The following is a 15,221-nucleotide window of genomic DNA, read 5'->3' on the forward strand; positions in this document are numbered from 1 at the left end:
TGTGATTTCTATTTTTCTTGTTGTTGATGTTGTGTATTATGTTGATAGATTTATGGATGTTAAACCAGCCTTGCATTCCTGGGATGAAACCTACTTGATCGTAGTGGATGATCTTCTTAATGAGGCATTGAATCCTATTTGCCAGGATTTTGTTGAGGATCTTTGCATCTGTATTCATCAGCGATATTGGTCTGTAATTTTATTTTTTGGTAGCATCTCTGTCTGGTTTAGGTATCAAGGTGATGTTGGCATCATAAAAGCTATTTGGAAATGTTCCTGTTTTTTCGATTTCATGAAAGAGTCTTGCCAGGATTGGTAGAAGTTCCTCTTGAAAGGTTTGAAAGAATTCATTAGTAAATCAATCTGGGCCTGGACTTTTGCTTTTGGGCAGACATTTGATTACTGTCTTAATTTCCTCAATAGTGATGGGTGTGTTTAGATATGCTACATCCTCTTCATTCAACCATGGAAGATTATGAATCTAAAAATTTATCCATTTCTTTCAGGTTTTCATTTTTAGTGGCATAGAGTTTCTCAAAGTAGTTTCTGATTACCCTTTGGATCTCTACCATATCAGTAGTGATCTCTCTCCTTTTTCATTCCTAATACAAGTTATCAAGTTTCTCTCTCTCTCTCTTTCTTATTAGTTTTGCCAGTGGTCTATCAATCTTGTTTATTTTTTCAAAGAACCAACTTCTACTTTCGTTGATCTTTTGGATTGTTTTTCGGGTTTCCACTTCATTGATTTCTGCTCTCAACTCTGTTATTTCCTTCTGTCTCCCTATTTTTGGGTCCTTTTGTTGAGTACTTTCTAATTCTGTGAGCTGTGTCATTAAGCTATTCAGCTTATTCAGCTATTCAGCTGCGTCATTAAGCTATTCGGTGTCATTAAGCCTTCTTCTTTCCTGATGTGTGCTTGCAAAGCTATAAATTTTCTTCTCAGTACTGCTTTTGCTGTGTCCCATAGGTTCTGATAGTTTGTGTCTCCACTGTCATTTGTTTCTAGGAAGGTTTTGATTTCCTCTTTGATTTCATCTCGGACCCACTGGTTATTGAGTATTAGGCTGTTTAACTTCCAGGTATTAAAGTTTTTCTTCTGGGTCCCTTTGTAGTTCACATATAATTTCAGGGCCTTGTGGTCAGCAAAGGTAGCCTGAAAAATTTCTATCCTCTTGATATTATGGAGGTAGGTTTTATGTGCTAGCATATAGTCTATCCTGGAGAATATCCCATGTACATTAGAGAAGAATGTGTATCCAGGCTTCTGGGGGTGGAGTGTCCTGTATATATCTACTAGGCCTCTTTCTTCCATTTCTCTTTTCAAGTCTAGTATATTCTTGTTGGGTTTCAGTCTGCTTGACCTGTCAAGTGTTGACAATGCCATGTTGAGGTCTCCCACAATTATTGTGTTGTTATTGATATTATTTTTAGATTTGTCAACAGTTTTATTAAATATTTTGCTGGCCCCTCATTCAGTGCATATATGTTTAGGAGAGTGATTTCTTCCTGCTGTACATATCCCTTGATTAATACAAAATGTCCATCTTTGTCCCTTACAACTTTCCTAAGTATAAAGTTTGCATCATCTGATATTAATATGGCAACTCCAGCTTTTTTATGGGTGTTGTTTGCTTAGATGATTTTCCTCCAGCCTTTTATTTTGAGTCTATGTTTGTTCTGACTATTCAGGTGCATTTCTTGTAGGCAGCAGAAGGTTGGATTGCGTTTTTTGATCCATTTAGCCACTCTGTGTCTCTTAACTGGTGCATTTAGTCCATTGACATTGAGAGAAAGAATTGTCCTGGGAGTTAGTGCCATCTTTATATCGACGTTTGGTGTGTCTGTTGGTCAGTCCTGTCTTAAAGTAGGCCGTTCAGTTTTTCTTTTAAGAATGGTTTTGAGTCTGTAAAGTTTCTGAGCTGTTGTTTGTCTGTGAAACCATGTATTGTTCCTTCAAACCTGAAAGTGAGTCTTGCTGGGTGCAGTATTCTAGGTGAAGCATTTATTTCATTGAGTTTTGTCACTATGTCCCACCACTGCCTTCTGGCCTTGATTGTTTCCGGTGACAGGTATGCAGTAAATCTCAAGGATGTTCCCTTGAATGTAATTTCTCTTTTCGATCTTGCTGCTTTCAGAATTCTGTCTCTATCTGTGGGATTCGTCATTGTGAGTAGGTGTCTTGGGGTGTTTTTTCTGGGGTCTCTTTTAGTTGGTACTCTTCGGGCATGCAGGATTTGATCACATGTTTTCTTTAGCTCTGGTAGTTTCTCTTTAATGATGTTCTTGACCGTTGATTCTTCCTGGAGATTTTCTTCCTGGGTCTCTGGGACTCCAATGATTCTTAAGTTGTTTCTGTTGAGCTTATCATAGACTTCTATTTTCATCTGTTCCCATTCTTTGAGTAATTTTTCCATTGTTTGATCATTTGCTTTAAGGGTTTTTTCCAATTTCTTCTGCTGTATGGAATTGTTATTCATCTCATCTTTCAGTGTACTAATTCTATCCTCAGCTGCTGTTAATCCATGGGAAAGCTCAACCATATTTTTCTTCAATTCATCTACTGAGTTTTTCAGACCTGTTATTTAACCTGAAATTTCAGTTTGGAGTTTTCTGATTTCTATCTTCATACTCTTTTGATTCTTATTAGTGTTCTCTTCTATACTTTCTTTGAGTTCTTTGAACATTTTCCATATTGCGACTCTAAACTCCTTATCTGAGAGACTGACTAGTTGGTTGGTCATGTTCAAGTCATCAGAGATGCCATCGTCATTCTCTATGTCTGGCACTGGCCTGCGTTGTTTCCCCATTGTCACACTTGTATTGTGGGTTTTTCTACGTGTTGTGTATTCATTGGCTAAATGATGTGCACGGCCGGGAAGCGAAGTGGAGTGGCTGTGCTCCTCTGGCTCTACCCTTTCTGGGCTTGTAAACTCACCTCCAGGGAAGGTGAGCCATCTGCAGATGAGCCACACACAGGATGAAATCAGGCCGAAAATGGAACATCACAGAAGACAGGCAGATAGGGGTCTGGCATCTGAGTTCCAGCAGAGTTCAGCGGCTTCCCCTTTCTGAGCTTGTAAAGTCAGCCATTTCTTACTCACTCGCTCACTGGGTAGCTTCAGAATGCAGTTTTTTTGGGGGTTCGCTTCCCAGGGCTCTGAGGAGAGCTTCAAGGATTCAGAAAAGACGGAGAAGCACAGGACAGGGCTCCATTCGGGTCCTCAGTTTCCTCAGAAGAAGCACAGCAGGGCATAGACTCCTCAGGTGAAGCAATCAGCACTTCACCTGGCAGTCCCCATAGTCAGCCATTTCAACAATGAGTACTTCTGGGTGTGGCAATAAATAAATATACAAGCAAATGCTTTTGAAGGAAGGTGCTAAAACAGATGCTTCATCATATTTGTAAATTGTTTGGTCATTATTAAGAATAGGAATGCTGGGGCTGGAGAGATAGCATGGAGGTAAAGCATTTGCCTTGCATGCAGAAGGTCGGTGGTTTGAATCTCGGCATCCCATATGGTCCCCTGAGCTTGCCAGCAGCGATTTCTGAGCATAGAGCCAGGAGTAACCCCTGAGTGCTGCCCTGGGTGTGACCCAAAAAAGAAAGAAAAAAAAAAGAATAGGGTGCTTTTTTGTTTTGTTTTGTTTTGGGGCCACACCTGGTGGCACTCAGGGGTTACTCCTGGCTATGCACTCAGAAATCGATCCTGGCTTGGGGGAATATATGGGTCTCTGGGGAATCGAACTGCAGTCCTCCTAGGTTAGCATGTTCGAGGCAAACACCACACCACTTGTGCCACTGATCTGGCCCCAAGACTTCGTTCTATTAATAATCCTAGTGAATGAAATTAACTATGAAGTGCCATTGAAATCTGAGGTTTTACAACCTAATCTACAACCTAACCTACCTGCCTAGTGCAATACAGTTATTGAGCGTACCTGAGATAATTATCTAAGCTTGCCTAGAACTTGAAGGCAGAGCCAGTGAGATAACTTAGAAAACATGTACAAAATGAAAATGTGCAGACCCTTGTTCAAAATGTAGGATGAAAAGTGTGTGAAAGTGGGGCTGGAGCGATAGCAGAGCTGTAGGGTGTTTGCCTTGCACACGGCCAACCCTGGAGGAACTGGGTTCTATCCCCAGCATCCCATATGAGCCTGCCAGGAGTAATTTCTGAGCGCAGAGCCAGGAGTAATCCCTGAGCACCACTGAGAGTGGCCCAAAAGCCAAACAGAAAAAAGAAAAGAAAAGTGTGTGAAAGTAACTAAAATACACAAAAGCATTTTCCTTTACAAGAAGACACTTGTAAAACATAATTAGGAATAGAGAAAACAAGGATAACATAGTCCAACAGATAGAAAAATTATTTGTTATAATTATATATTCTAAATAATACTTTGTTACAAAGGTTTCAAGTTATTAAGTGATAACTTGATATTTTCTGCTTCATGTTTCTTCAAATTCATTTATTAGATGATCAAAATGTATATTTCCAGCAACTTTAAGTGATATAATTAAAAGGAAATCAGTCACTCTTGGCAAATGAAAGATCATGCATAATTTCAGTAATTTTTAACTTTGAGAAGAATGTGCTGGCACAAGTGACACTGGAGCTCTTAGAAATATTTTCCCGGTTTTAACAACAGTGTGATAGTTTTTAATAAATTTGCATTGCAATGGCATTGGTTTCTAACAGCACTGATTTAACATTGCATGTACCACACATAAACACTATCAGAAGCCTAGTTTCTGAAGTTCGCACCTTCCCAAGCAGATACACAGAAGTTCCTTGTTTTCATTTTAATTCTTCATTTATATTGGATGTACTTTAGAATTTATACTTTTTATATTTTATTATTTAAAATTTAAAAATGAAACGGCTAGTTTTCTTTTAAAACTATTTTTTAGGGGTTTGAACAATAGCACAGCAGTAGGGTGTTTTGCCTTACAGGCAGCCAACCTTGAACGAACTCTGGTTAAATTCCCGGCATCCCATATGGTACCCCGAGCCCGCCAGGAGTGACTTCTGAGCACAGAGCCAGGAGTAACCCCTGAGCGCTGCTGGGTGTGTCCCAAAAACGAAACCAAAACAAAAAAAAACCCTATTTTTAAATTGAATCAGTGTGAGATACACAATTACAAAGTTGTTCATGGTTGAGTTTCAGTCATAAGATGTTTCAACACCCATCCCCTTCATAGGTTCACATTCTCCCCCCAACAAAGTTCCCAGTTTCCCTCACCTCTCTTCTCACTCTCTCTCTCTCTCTCTCTCTCTCTCTCTCTCTCTCTCTCTCTCTCTCTTACACACACACACACACACACACACACACACACACACACACACACACACACACACACACACACCTTATTGGTTCAGTTTAGTTATTCACTTGTTTTGTTTCTTTATAGTTCACCTGGGCTTATCTTTTTTCATCTGACTTATTTTATTTATGTAATGCCTTCAAGTTCCCTCCATTTTGTCCACAGCAGAAAATTGTAATCTTATTGGTAACTGGATAGTATATCATTATTTATTTGCTACTTTACCTTTTTCTACTTATCCCTCTGTGCATACTTAGATTGTTTTCTATAAACAAATAATCCCATACGGTCCCCCGAGCCTGCTCGGAGCAATTTCTGAGCATAGAGCCAGGAGGAACCTCTGAGCGCTGCCGGGTGTGACCCAAAGAACAACAACAACAAAGTTGAACCATCTTGGGTTACATGCTAGGCAAATGCCTTTACCCCTGTCCTATTTCTCTGATGCCTGGAATTTAATTTAAAATATAAATTTAGGGTGACCGGAGTGATAGCACAATAGTAGGGCATTTGCTTTGCATGCAGCCTACCTGGGCCAACCTGGGTTCAATCCCTGGCATCCCATATGGTCCCCCAAGCCTGCCAGGAATGATTTCTGAGCACAGAGCCAGGAATAACTCCTGACCACTGTTGGGTATGCCCCCCCCCAAAAATAAATAAAATATAAATTTATACAATGTCTCTTTAATGTTTCTCTGGCATCATCTAACAGAGATCATACAAAATACAGAGAATCACATTGATTTTCAGATGATTTAGAATGCCTGATTTTGACTCCTATTGCTATTTCTTCAATAATAAAAATTTTATTTTAGGGGGCCAGAGAGATAGAGTAGCAATGGGTCATTTGATTTGAGGGACCCGGTTTGATTCTCAGCATCTCATATTGTCCCCCAGCCTGGCAGGGGCAATTTCTGAGTGCAGAGTCAGAGTAACCCCTAAGCACCCTGGGCTTTGGCCCAAAAACCTATCAATAAATCAGAAAAGTTTAAAAATATTTATTTAAAAACTTTAAATTTACAAAGTAATTGTTCATGGGTTCTGTTTTATTTCTTCTTAATGTTCCTTGACTGTATATTCAAAATTAAGATGTCAGCAACGGGGTTTCTTCTGAGAACTCTGTTTATTGGTGATTGTCCTTCCACGGTAACTTTACCTTGTCCTCTTCCTTTGCATCGTTGTTCTCATAATTAAAATTTTAAAAAAAATGGGAAAAAAGGTAAAAAAAAAACTTTACATTTTAAGCTTTTTTAAGAAATATATTCTTCATTAAACTGGCTCATTTGAAGTAGCTTATGAAAATATCTTCCATCAGTTGCAATAACTATTACTTACATCTTATTTTTATTTTGTGTACTTTAGATATTTGCTTTTTAATATTTTCTAATATCTCTTTAATATGTCTTATTGAAGTTTCTATGTATATGCTTTTAATCTGTAGTAATTTACCAATATTTATTGCCTAAACTTTAGCAGTTGCCCTGTACTCAAGATAAAAAACTACTATATTTGCTTTGAATATGGACTCTAGGAAGATAAATACTGCAACTACTTCCTTATTACAGCTTCTTAGATTACTGCTGCCATCTTCACCTCACAGCCTGGGCCTAGGTCTCTCTGATCCTGCCAACTCTCTGGCCCATTCTAAGAGCCCGAAGCATCCCAGGATGCTTCCAGTATAAATCTATACACCAGGAAATCAGACTGTTTTGCATCCACACATACTGCAAGCCTTGCCTGAACACACACACACACACACACACACACACACACACACACACACACACACACACACCCTACATAGCTCCCTCTGCTCTTGCTCATGATTGCTCTGATTTCACCAGACTTTTTGTCAAAACTCAAGGTCAAAGGTAAGACCCTTATGAATTATGAGATGGTAACAATTGAACAGTAAACTAAGTGCAGTGACCTATGTTTAATATAAGTCATATACACTACTTCAGGTTTTCTGGTATAAGGGTGGAAATAAGTTGATCCCATCTGGAGGCATATACATGGCTGACTTCGGCTTCCATTCTGGAAATACATCAAATGGGCTGTGAATGTGAGGTAGTTGTAAACCTTAATTAGTTTCTCTGAAAGCTGTTCCAGGCTTACCCTTTTTGATAAAAATGCTTGACATCAAGGCAGTCTCTTTGGAGGGAATCTCTTTATAGATTCAGATGAGAATTTCTTATCCCAGATTCTAGGGAAAGTAGGAGTTTGATAGCAGGAAGGAACTAGCATTAATTGAATATTTATTATATGTTAATTTATGCCTACTGATTCCTTTAATCTAACAAAAGTTTTGTTAGATCTTTATGCATGAAAAACTGAACCAAGTTTTTCCTAGTATCACAGCTTGGAAATACTAGAGGAGGGATTCAAATCTAGTCTGTTTGACTCTACACTTAGAAAGACCGCTTTAGTATCGTGGATAATAGTACTCCCGAGTTCAAAATCCTGACCCTGCCATGTAATCACTTCATGTTAAATAAATGTCAGTTTCCTCATGTATGTGGTAGAATGTTATGGAAGATAATACAAGGGTGTAAGCACTTGCGTTGCTCACAACTAACACCAGTTCAGTTCACAGCACAGCATATGGTCTCCCTGAGCACAGAGCCAGAAGTAAGCCCTGAACACTCCTGGGTCTGGGCAAAAAAAGGGGGGTTCTAGAATGAGAGTGGTACAGCACCAGTCTCAGATGGTTATTAGAGCAATGACTATTTTCAAACATCTTAAATCTATAGATCGGTGCTGATAAAAACTACTGGTTTAAAGGGTTAGAGATACATAGGCATATGAGTGTAGGAGCCAGAGATAGTACAGCAGGGAGGGCACTGCCTTGCACAGGGTCAACCCAGATTCAATCTTCAACACCCCTAATGGTCCCCTAGCCATATCAGGAGTTTCCCTTGATCTCAGAGCCAAGAGTAAACTTTGAGCACTTCTGGGTGTGGCAAAAAAAAGAAAGAAAGAAAAATCATAAGAACAATGCCTGACACTTAGTAAGCCATTAGTAAATGTCACTGCTAATCATTTTAGTCTTTGCTGTTATGATTACTGTGCCCTGCCCAGTGTGTCTCTTCATAGTTTAGAAAACAGGAGAGAGATGGGCCAGAGATGGGTAAGGCACTTGGATTGTATGCAGCTTACCTGGGTTCAATCTTTGGTACCCTGAGCACCACCAGGAGTGATCCCCAAGTGCATATCCAGGAGCAAGCCCTGAGCACTGCCAGAGTCTCTCCGGGCACCACCACCCCCCAAAAATAAAAAGAAAGTAAGACTCACAAGAGGCCCCTGGTGTTTCCCTTTGCAGTTTCCCTAGAAGGCCCTCTAGCACTAGTATGATCCATAAGCTTGCTCCTGCACTGGATGGCCCCTCCCAGGCTCCTTGCAGTCTGCTGTCCCACTTGCCTAATCAGCCTGCACTGTTCGTGTTACAGGTATGAATCATCTCTGTTGGATTTGGTTCAGTCTCTGAGCCCAACACTTGCTCCCAAACTCCAGCCACGACCTTCCAGAGATGCCAGGGCCTGGCATCACAGGACTAGCAGACTCAGTCCTGTGAAATCATCTTGGAGCAAGACGGGAAAAGTCAGGACCTCCGAAGACCTGGAGGAGAATCAAATTCTGGAAGACATTTTTTTTATTTGACACTGAAGCATATGCTGCAAAACTTCCATTATTTATCTGTCTGGTTTTTTTTATGTACTGATCTTGGGTTTTAAATTATTTGATTATAAAAAATCATCTCTTCTCTCATAGGGACCTAGCTCACTAACATCCTGTTATATATTGAATATAGAAATCAGTCTAATACCAGGGTGTTTTTGATTAGACCAATCAGTGTATTATGTTTTAAAGGTGCTAGATGGAGAACCAATATCTTTTGTGGGCCAAGAAGATTCTAGAAAACTCGCACAGGACACTTTTTTCATTGAATATCCAACCTTATTTCAAGAGTATTTCCTTCTCAATATTTTGTTGGAAAAGTTGGTTCTCTCTTGTACCCTAGGAAAACTTTCCACTAAAAGATCTTTTTCATTTCAAGATAGTCATTCAACATAGTCATTTCGAATAGAAATGATTCCAGGAAGATAGAATCCCTCCATCTCTCCACATTGCTCATACCTCTTATTTCTACTTGTACTGGATTGCAGTGTAATAATTAATGCTGGAATTACTTCAGTGTCCCTGCTATCACGAGCAATGCTGAGTGTCATCTGTGAATCAGTCTCCTTAGTCATCAGTCTCAAGCTTAACTGAAGATCTCAGTAACTAAAGACAACCAGGCTTTGGAAACCAGAATTAAATAGCATAGGAGAGGGATTTCCTAAGAGAAATGCAGTGGAGGAACAAATCTAAAATGTTTTTCCCACCATTTCTTATTTACTTGGGGATGAATAAAAGTAAATTCTCAGTGTTTTTATTGACCCACATGTCTGTTTTATTCACCCTGGTAAACGTCTTGTGGTTGCGATCATGAGAAAAAGAGCATAACCCAACTGCTGCAAGATCAGAGGTCCTTTCCGATCCCCACTCTCACCCCAGTAGGAAAGAAGACAGACCCTGGGCTAGCCAGGCATCAAATGTGGTCTGCTCAAAACCATTTTCTCATTGCCTCCAAGCAATCATCAGATTATGCTCCACTGTCCCCAAGCTGTCTGCCCCTTCCACCTTTACTTTCCCACTTAGACTCACTGAGCCAGAGGTAGCCTGTGAGGAAAGCTTAATGGAGGCCTCATTCTCTATATTCTCCTACAGTGCTCCTGAAATGGGCCCTTCAACGTACCCTGCATTTCAGTAGCCCAAGTCATAGAAGCCATCGGAATTCCCAGACATGGAATGCCCATGAATTTGACCTGGAGGGTGTTACTTGTTTTCTTTCTCATTTCCATCATTTCCATCATTTGGGGCCAAGACTTTGTCAGTAATAGTAGAAAAGTTCAAGACCACTCAGGGAAATGTGTTCTTAGCAGATAAGGTGCTTGCCCTGCATGCAGCTGGCCTGAGTTTGATCCTCAGCATTCCATATGGTCCCTAAACACTTCTAGGAGTAATTCCTAGTGCAGAGCCAGGAGCATCAGGTGTGACACAAAAATAAAACAAACTAGGTCCCAAAGTTGGGTTTCTAAAACCATCTTTGCCTTGCTTCCTGTGTTATGACAACCTGACATACATCCCCCTTGAACCATCCACAATCCATACTCAACAACAGAAAATCTAGAGGACAATGATAATTTCTCCACAAAGCATATTTGCCTTTCAAGGAATAAATAGATCTGAAGAAAGGTTCCTTAGGACTTATATACCACAGAATGAAGTTTGACTGCTCCTTTCCCTCTGCTTGAATGAGCAAGTTGAGTAAAGTGAGATTTCCAGCAGTGTTAATCATTTTTCATGTCCAAAATCCCTTTTCCCCTAGAGAGAGTTTCTGGGTCAGAATGACACATGTGAATTTGTGTACCATCTATTGTTTTTATTATGAATTGAACATGTGAGTTAATTTTAAATGTGTCTTACTTGAATCTACATATTTATATATAAAAGTTGGTCCCAAGCCTTGAAGCAGTTCTAGAGTCTGGAGACTTACCCTCATTGTCCCAAGAGAAGGTCTGTCACAGAGGCCTTTCCTACTGCTTACTCCTCCCAACAGAGTCTGGTCTGGTTTGACTGAGCAGCAGCCACCAAGTCTAAACACGTACTGAGAACTAGTCTGATAGTGCTACATGACCCACCCTGTTATACTGTGTTTTGTGGGAGGAGGTATAATGACTCATGTTTCAACATGGAAAAGGACAAGTTATGTCCATTAAAGTGTCTCAAATATGCTCAAAGTGCTTAAGTCAGAAAGTCAAGGTTGATTAAGGAACTGCATTTGCTTAGTCATCTCCCAGAACCACACATTTGTTTATTCTAAAGTGACCCCTAAATAGGGACTTTCTAGGACACATCACATATTTCTCTTTTACAGAGCCCTGCTCCTGGCGTCATGATTCATGGGAGATATTTCTGCTCAGAAATGGGAAGAGGTAGGCATGGGGTATGCGACTTGGGGAGAAGGCAGCTCCCAGATACTTGTCTTAGCCTCATCTCAGTGTGCAGGATTCATAATGTGCCCAACTGTTCATATATGTGTGTTTATGAGATTTTCACCTAATAAATTATGACTCATTTTCTCGTGATTTGGATATCAAATTGTCTTGAACACCCCTCCTCTTCAACAAATGGTGTTGGGACAATTAGATTATCACAGGTAAGAAATTAAAGATGGACTCATAGCCCACACTTTGCATAAAAGTCAGTTTTAGATCAGACCTGAAAACTATAAATGTATAGTATTTATACATATTAAAAAGTACATTGAGGAAAATAGAGGCAGAATACTCCAAGATACAGACTTCAAAGAAGTCTTCAGCCATATAATGGCATTGGCAAAGGCTACAGAATCAAAACTAAACAAATTTGACTACATCAAACTAAAAAGTTTCTGTAACATGGGCTAAGATTCAGACAGCTGAGTGGGAGAAAATATTTGCAATCAAGACATCAAATGAAAGGTTGATATTCAGGCCCAGAGAGATAGCACAGCGGTGTTTGCCTTGCAAGCAGCCGATCCAGCACCAAAGGTGGTTGGTTCGAATCCCGGTGTCCCATATGGTCCCCCATGCCTGCCAGGAGCTATTTCTGAGCAGACAGCCAGGAGTAACCCTGAGCACCACCGGGTATGGCCCAAAAACAAAACAAAACAAAAAAAAACGGTTGATATTCAGGATATATAAAGTACTCACAAAGATCAACAACAACAAAATGTAAAACCTCATCAAAAATGGGGAGAGGAAAATGAATAGAAGGAAGACCAATATGGCCAACAAGCACTTGAAAAAAAGTGCTTGTTATCACTTATTAGGGAATGCCAATGAGATCTCATTTTATACCAGTGTTGCTACAGGGCAGGTAAGAGAGTTGATATTACCACCACCCTCTCCACTAGTCACCCTATAATTTTATATTTGAGCCTTGCTCTGTTTCTGTCATCAGACTTTCTAACTTTCTGTCAAGTGTAACTTAAGTGACAACATGTCTGAAGGAGAGTTGGAGTACATCTAGAACCTTCCCCATCTTAGATACTTGAGTTGGAGGAACCAGGGACCTGGCTTAAAGTGTTGGATGTGGGAGACTAAGGTTCAATTCCTAGCATGTTATGGTTCCCAAGTACCACCAGGAATGCCCCCAAGTGCCTTTCAAAGAGACTGATATGGAGAGGAAAAAAACCTCAACTGTATAACTTACATGAGCCTCTCAAGAATGTTCGCCAAAGAAAGAGTGCTATTATCCTCAAAGATAAATAGCAAGACATCTTAGGAAGAACTGATGAGCAAGAGATGACGAAAGAGGTGTGAAATACTAGTGGAGAGGGTTGAGCATGCCCCCCCTCATGTAATGTAATGTTAGTGACTAATAAAAGAAATTTGTCAAGGTGTGTGTCATGAACACTACTACTACTACTGTTGGTGAGAATAAAATGGTGCCCTGCTTTCATTCCTCCCAAACTAGTAACCTTATGACCCAACAACACCTTACATTTCTCTTGTAGACCTAAGAGAAATGAAAAATAGTTCACTCCCAAAATGTGCAGCACTATTCATGATAATGAAAAAGTGAGGATGGAGGCTAAAGAGTGGGTAGAGCACTTGTCTTGCATGTAGCCAACATAAGTTTAATTTTCAGCATCCTATATATCCCATGAGCACTGCTGGGTGTGACCTAAAATTTTTAAAAATTACTGTAAGAATGTTCCAAATGACTAACATTTGTTCATAAAAGTACACACCATGGAAGATCATATGGCAACAAAAGGAATGAAACACCTTCTGTGATACCTAGATGAAACTTGGAAGCATTCTTCAAGTGAAAGAATTCATTCACAAAAGAACACATACAGTATGATTCTTTATGCCAAATGCTTAGAGCAGTGAGCTTTCAACCACCAACCAGTGGGCTATCTACAAACCAGTGCCAGTTTTCAGAAATATTGTAGAAAAATGTTCTAGATAAGCAGATTCCCAAAGACAAAGATCTATCTATTAATGGTTGGCTAAACAGATTGCGGGGAGAGTGAGAGGATAGACCATGCTAGGAGCCGTGGAAGGTGAGTCAGTGGTATGAGTTTTTCAAGGTTGATGAAAATGTCCTAAAAGTTATTTTGATGCCAACTTAGTTGTAAGTATGTAAAAACAAACACTGAACTGTGCATTTTTAAAATGGTGCATTGCATGTGAGTTAAGTCTCATGAAACGTAAAAGAAAAAAAAAGTCATCCATGGGCCTAGTTTGCTAGACTGGCTAAGGAATGCTAAGAGTCTGGAGATGCAGAGTGTGTCCCAAATCTGGGCTTGAGTAAAAGCCAGCTTCTCCGGGGCCGGAGAGATAGCATGGAGGTAAGGCATTTGCCTTTCATGCAGGATGGTGGTTTGAACTCTGGCATCTCATATGGTCCCCCGAACCTGCCAGGAGCGATTTCTGAATGTAGAGCCAGAAACCCCTGAGTGCTGCCGGCTGTGGACCCCCCCCCCCCAAAAAAAAGCCAGCTTCTTCAAGGCTGGGAGAGAATGTCCAGAACTGCTCCTTTCAGAAATCTCTGAATAAGAGAAGGTAGGAGGAGAGAAAGGTCAAGCTCATTACAAAGCCTTTTTTTTTTTATTAGAAAGCCTTACACTTGATTAAAGACTTTTAATTTCCAGCAGAGGTCCCAAGGGTATTTCTAGTAAGCCGTGAGCCATTTTTATGATTTCATAAAAACTGATGGAAATTGTATCCATCTATAGAGAAAATCGACACAGGCCAGCTGCAATTCTTTATAACTGAACTGGAATCTCCATATCAAGTTGTAACCATTTTGGTTCTGCAGGAGGGCTATCTCTGAATACTTAGCATTTCTATACACACAGCAAATCTGTGATTGATAAGAATAGGCAGATAAATGAACATAGTTTAATAAATTATTTCTGCAACATGGAGTATCAACAAAGAAACTCCTTGAGATGAAAACATGAGGGGGATTGCTGTTAACAAAGGAGAAAAAAATAACAGACAGGAAGAAATTAGGATGGAGGTCAAAAGTAATGTCATGTGGGGTGTGTAGCCTGACAATGAATGAAAGCTGGGAAAGAAGGATGACCCAAGAGAGCAGACTTATCCTGAGGGGATGCTGTGAGGTGTAGCTCAATGGCAGTGCACTTGCCTTGCATGCGTGAGACCCTGAGAGGGTGACAGGGAGCGATGGGAGTATGGAGTGGGGACCAGGAAAACAAAACTGAGCATTATGCATACTTCACCCTTTTCTGGACTGTACCATCTCATTCAGTCCTTATGAGATGGAGACTCATTTTATCCTTAAAAAAATTATTTCATTATATGGGTCTTTCTTGTAAGACACCTCAAATCTTTATGGAATGAGGCCACATATCCATCTATGCTCATCTGAAATTTGAGGATGTTATCTATGCACCAATAATGAAAATGAGCTTAAAAAGACTTAACTAAGATTATCCACTAGCAATTAACTATTCAAACTCAGAAATTGAGATAGGAGGACCAGCATTTATTCCTTCCTGTCTTGCAGTCTACAAGTAGGGTTTGGTCCAATTTCTTCACCTGTTATTTCTCTGCCTCTCCCACTTCTGTATATGCTGTCTATGGGCTTCCTGCCAGGTGGCCTAGATTCACTCTTGAACATGGGCAAACTATGTGTCTGCCATACATTTATCTTTAAATAGGAATCATAACAGATCTGGTGGTAAGAAATTATGAAGATTACCTACATTCTTGCTCCTGGAGTGATCCACATGACATAAATAAATTCTTAGTAAGGGTTTCTGCTTCAACTGCTCTAC

The 15,221-nt window shown here is 40.0% G+C and overlaps 2 protein-coding genes across 4 annotated transcripts in view; one reads left to right on the forward strand and one right to left on the reverse strand.

Moving 5' to 3' along the window:
• KIAA1328 (KIAA1328 ortholog) overlaps positions 1-10,101 on the forward strand; it is a 327,696-nt gene extending 317,595 nt beyond the window's left edge. For both annotated transcript variants that reach the window (XM_049769723.1, XM_049769724.1), the window contains one exon: positions 8,770-10,101. In XM_049769723.1, the coding sequence (XP_049625680.1) occupies positions 8,770-8,980 (211 nt within the window). In that variant the 3' untranslated portion in view covers positions 8,981-10,101. The remainder of the gene's footprint in view (positions 1-8,769) is intronic.
• Positions 1-15,221, reverse strand: part of RPRD1A (regulation of nuclear pre-mRNA domain containing 1A) — a 1,137,547-nt gene that overhangs the window by 1,099,856 nt on the left and 22,470 nt on the right. The window lies entirely within an intron of this gene.

This window comes from Suncus etruscus, chromosome 3, assembly GCF_024139225.1.
Source record: "Suncus etruscus isolate mSunEtr1 chromosome 3, mSunEtr1.pri.cur, whole genome shotgun sequence".
Lineage (NCBI taxonomy): Eukaryota > Metazoa > Chordata > Mammalia > Eulipotyphla > Soricidae > Suncus > Suncus etruscus.